At 40.6% G+C, this 5,560-nt stretch overlaps 1 protein-coding gene across 1 annotated transcript; it reads left to right on the plus strand.

The window, feature by feature from the left end:
- Window positions 1–402: 402 nt before the first annotated feature.
- On the plus strand, window positions 403–5,137 carry LOC124043834 (T-box brain protein 1-like). The gene is given in 8 exon segments (XM_046362860.1): window positions 403–497; window positions 499–1,089; window positions 1,423–1,577; window positions 1,805–1,926; window positions 2,186–2,344; window positions 2,517–2,578; window positions 3,399–3,499; window positions 3,502–5,137. Coding segments are annotated over 8 exon segments (2,013 nt in total). The 3' UTR covers window positions 4,230–5,137.
- The last annotated feature ends 423 nt before the right edge of the window (window positions 5,138–5,560 follow it).

The raw sequence follows: 5,560 nt of genomic DNA on the forward strand, positions 1-5,560 counted from the left end.
CCAACATGAGCATGTGGAAATGCACCACAAAGATATGAAATATGTGATACACATCACATAAAGTTCTAATTAGATCAAATTAGGACATGATGCTGATTGATTGTTTCTACACGCAAATGGGGTTTATGCACAAAAGCCATGATGATTATCCCAATTAAGAGCTGTTTTATTAAATGACTGTCTTGAGCTAACCAATAGCAATAGTTGTTTCATTAGCAAGGAAGCGTACTGAAAAGCAAATCCTTCCAGATTGCAGGATGGTGTCAATTGGCTTATTTGCTCTCTTACTCAAAGTGCCTCAAACCATAGGAAGGCGTTGTTTCGTTTGCTAGATGAGAGTTATTAGGCGTGGACAAAAGCTTACATATAGTTTGCCTTAATAGCGGTTTGTCATTGAGAGCTATGCAGCTCGAGAATCGCATCTTGCCAGTTAGTGTACTATCCAAGAAATGTCTGAATGTGGGCAGTGGCTACCCATACTCCGATGGATCTGAGCTCGCAGGACCATACTATTATATCTGCTAGTGACAACCTGGAGAGAAGTTCACCTCTGAAAAAAAATTCCATGGGGATGACGAATCAGTCAGAGGCAGACAATTTTTCCGACTCCAAGGACGCATCAGGGGACGTCCAGAGAGGCAAACTCTCTCCTGATCTCCACGGAGTCTCTGAAATTCGTCATAATTTCGATGGATCTTCAGGAGAAAGGTATATCCTTTCTCAATCTAACCAACCACAGTCAGTCGCAGCAACTCCAAGTGCTATGTTCCCCTATCCGAGTCAACATGGACCAGCTCACCCGGCTTTTTCTATTGGGAGTCCGAGTCGTTATATGGCCCACCATCCAGTCATCACTAATGGAGCGTACAACAGTCTTCTGACCAGCAGCTCCCCGCAAGGCTACCCAACCGCGGGTTACCCATACGCGCAACAGTATGGACACACTTATCAAGGAGCGGCATTCTACCAGTTTTCCTCCGCGCAAACTGGGCTGGTGCCTGGGAAAGCGCAGGTATATCTGTGCAACAGGGCCCTGTGGCTGAAGTTTCACAGACATCAAACAGAGATGATAATCACTAAACAAGGACGGTAGGTAATCCCCTCCAGTTACATCCTTTTCACCACAACTCCGGAGGCAAATATTGTGATAATATCGCATAATTTTTTACAAATTAAAAAAAAAAAAATGGTGTGTGGGGGGGGGGTATGGAAGGTAATTGCAATTGTAATTCGTTCAAAATATTGTCTATATTCTCAATATAATTGAACATGTTTGACTGACTATATATTTTATTAGATTGTTTCACAAATGATTTCACAATGTGATAGATCAACAAAAGTGCTGGTCTGTTACGCATGACACCTCGCCTGATATCACATCAGCGCACAACATTTATATGATTATTCTTTGTATTATTACAGACGGATGTTCCCCTTTTTGAGTTTCAACATTTCCGGTCTCGACCCGACGGCGCACTACAATATATTTGTGGATGTTATTCTTGCTGATCCAAATCACTGGCGATTCCAAGGTGGCAAGTGGGTACCATGTGGCAAAGCGGATACAAATGTGACAGGTACGTTCCTGTAGCCTACATCTCGGTGAAGTGTACAGTGAAGATAATGGTTGATAATTAAGATAAACGTAGTCCTTGATTCTGCAATGGCAAGCTAACACGCAACATTGAACTAATACAACCCACACAAATATATGATCTAATTAATATCATTGAAAATCAATATTTGTATGATGTTTTCTAATAGCAGTGCATTTCAATGTATTTAATGCCTTTATTTTCCACAGGAAACAGGGTGTATATGCACCCTGACTCTCCAAACACCGGGGCGCACTGGATGCGCCAAGAAATCTCATTTGGAAAGCTGAAGTTAACGAACAATAAAGGAGGTTCAAACAACACCGGACAGGTCAGCTACGAAATTTTAATTTTAGATACAGGCTATAAAACAAAACGTTAAATAGTATGACCAGAAACGTTCAAAGACCCTCAACTATTGAGTAAGGAGAGTTTGTTGTGCTCACACCTGCAGTTACATAATCGTTCGCTTTTTATGTTCCCCCTCAATAATTTATCATAATCTAAAGTCTAAATAACAATTTTTATAAAAGGTGTTATTTTTCCTCAAAACGAAGGTCTTTTATGGAATATCTTCCTTGTACCCCCAGATGGTGGTTCTACAATCCCTTCACAAGTACCAACCCAGGCTCCATGTAGTGGAAGTCAACGAAGACGGAACCGAGGACTCCAGCCAACCTGGAAGAGTACAGACGTTCACTTTCCCAGAAACTCAGTTCATCGCAGTCACAGCATACCAGAATACAGACGTAAGAAAATCATTTCGAAAAATGTTATTGACGATAATTCCATTCGTTAAGTATTATAGTATTGTTGCCTATATCCAGAAGCACATTTCCTTCGGTATATTAGGATTTGGAACGGTAGAAAACAACAAGCACCTGTTATTCGTTCAAATCTGCCTAATATTTTTCTGTGCAGATTACGCAGCTAAAAATCGACCACAATCCATTTGCTAAAGGATTTCGGGACAATTATGACACGTAAGACTATTTGTCAATGACTATTTGTGCTTTTATTGTTTGTGTTTTAATCCCGTTTGTTTTGCTTGGTTCTGCCTCTCTCCGATTAGAAATCAAATTAAATGATACAGGTACATTAATTGGAGAGCCCATTTGAGGCAATTCAAATGATAGAGATCCTTTTCATGTAAATTAGGTGTGGCCTAATCATGCCTCATTATTTTTTTGCTCAATGCTACATTTTAATCTAAAGAAATTTCAATCGCGGGAAAACTTTTAACCAACATTTCTAATACAGCAAGTTTTTCGTTATATTGTGAGATTGTTAGGCTTTTCGTTAGGCTATTGCAAATGAACAAAATAGGCTATTCATGAGAAGCCATATATACAGCCGTATCATATAAGATATAGGCCTATCAAATTCTTGGTTCTTACGTTCATTTGGGGGCGAGGATCGGTATATAGTCTATGTTGTGTCCACGTTGGCTCTTCAATATCAATAATCTTAAAATGTGATCACCATCGATTACGATCAAGGTTCAAGTTTCCGTTTAATTTTAATGGGGACACATTAATAAGCATATGCCTAATTATAATTTGCAGTAGGCCTCAGTCCACTATAATAACCACATTATGGTGACTTTTTATCAGGCCACTGGTTAGATGATAATAATTATTTGACGATGTCCCTAAAAAAATGTAGGTAGTCCTAGGCCTAGTTCCTTCTGCATTTGTATCAAATTAGCATTTGTGAAAGTTTCTTCCATTCTTGCACATTGGCAGTGATGGATATTTCTCATGATTCATAGTTTGTTTGTATGTTTCTCTCTCATCTTTTCAGTGTCTACACAGGTTGCGACATTGACCGGTTAACGCCATCACCGGGTGACTCGCCTCGCTCTCAGATCATGCCTGGTGCGAGATATGCCATGGCTGGTTCTTTCAGGACCAATTTGTCAGCAGTTATGCCAAATCTCGCTTTCACCCTGGCGTAGGGACTGGTCCTGGCACGGACCGCAGCGTCCCACTTAGTAACAGCTTGCTATCCCCGCAACAAACCGAAGAACCCACAGTTGCATCCCCGCAGCGATGGTTTGTCACCCCTGCCAATAACCGACTGGACTTTGCCGCCTCGGCATACGATGCCGCCGCGGCTGCTGATTTTGCGGGTAACGCGGCCACCCTGCTGTCATATGCAGCCGCTGGAGTAAAGGCCCTTCCCCTGCCCACTGCAGGATGCTCAAGCAGACCTCTCGGTTACTATGCCGACCCATCCGGCTGGGGAACACGCACACCACCCCAGTACTGCAGTAAATCTAGTCCTGTTCTATCTTGCTGGCCCACAAATTCTGTTGGCGGCAGATCAGGCACCTCTAACTACCTGGTTGATGACGCCGACACCATCCCAACAGAAAGGTCACCCATCGGAGGGTCTGATGAGGCAAAACCAAAAGACTTATCCGAATCCAGCTGGATAGAGACGCCGTCTTCAATCAAGTCGATTGATTCAAGTGATTCTGGTATTTTTGAGCAAGCCAAACGGAGAAGAATTTCACCGTCTGCCACACCGGTTTCGGAAACCCAGTTGAAATCTGAGATGTTGGCGCCAAGAGAGTGTGAGAAAAATTGCGCTAAGGACATTGGTTACTATAGTTTCTATCCACACAGTTAAACATCCATACATCTGGGGAAAAAAACGCATGACCCATGTGTTATTTTTTAGATCCATCTATCTCCAGCCCATATCCAACTGATAATATCCAACGGACAGGCCTATCCGTTGCAATGCACACCCTGTCTTGGGCCAACATTGACGAACGATTTAAAGATGTTGCGTCGTAGTGCATAGGCATACTAGGCAAATTTAGGCGAGATTCTTCCATTTAACAGTATTAGTTTGCTATCTGATAGGCCTTAATACAATAGGCTATTTATTTAATTTGAAGATTTTTCACCAACAGCAATTGTCTATTGTAATTATGAAAATAATGTACATAATATTTAACCCTTTAGTGATACTGTGAAATTAATGTAAACTATTGAATTCATTTGTAATATTTCTAAGTGTAGACATACTCGTTGGTTGTGTTTGAAAACGCATATCGTAGGTCTATACTATAAACAAGTGATCTCATACATTGTGTTAGATAACAAAAAATAACTATTGCGAGTCTATGATGGCTATGTCGTTGTGTAGCATACTTTTACTGGTAGGAGCGAGATCTGAGGATATGTAGCCTAATTATTTCGGAACTCATTGTATGTAGTAGGCTACTCTTTGCCCATCATGTTCAATCACAGTGTCAGTACAAAATATCCAGATGTTAGACTATGAGGACGCAGCCATTTTATCTTACGCAAAATAAGATGGAAATTCATTATAGGTGTGGTAATAAACGTTTTAAATGTTGATATAATGTACTTTTTACTAGGCTACATTAATAAGGGGGAAAAACAATGTTGTAATTTTTACGTCTTTTTCGGACCTTCCATTATTTTTTACAGATTGTGTATTAGTGTATGTGGAAGCTTCTGTATCTGCTGTAATGTGCTTCATTGCAATAAATTATAGAAACGTTGGACCAAGATGCTTTCATCCTTCTAAATCCACAGTAGCTTATGCATGGACCAAACGTGACGTACCCAAAACATTTCCAACATAAATTACCAATTTTTCATAGAATGGCAAAATTCTTGGATTTTGTGGCTAATTACAAGTTAATATAGGTAGGCCTGGAAGTCACGGGCTTAAAACAGTTAGGCAAAAGGCCCCATTCAGGGACGGGCCCAAGTGCGAATTATACTGTGACATTCAGTGGTCACATTTTTTTTTCCACGGGAGTTCATATCACATCATTTTATGGGCCTAATAGTTAAGACGTGTATTTGAATGGTAAACATGTATTACCTTTTAATGTGGTATGAACACAACCAGTCATGATGTTTTCATCTGATTGTCTAGCAAAATCACTTCAACAAGTATGCTACCTGCATACATTTGTC

The sequence above is a fragment of the Oncorhynchus gorbuscha genome, linkage group LG09 (genome assembly GCF_021184085.1).
Source record: "Oncorhynchus gorbuscha isolate QuinsamMale2020 ecotype Even-year linkage group LG09, OgorEven_v1.0, whole genome shotgun sequence".
Classification (NCBI taxonomy): Eukaryota; Metazoa; Chordata; class Actinopteri; order Salmoniformes; family Salmonidae; genus Oncorhynchus; species Oncorhynchus gorbuscha.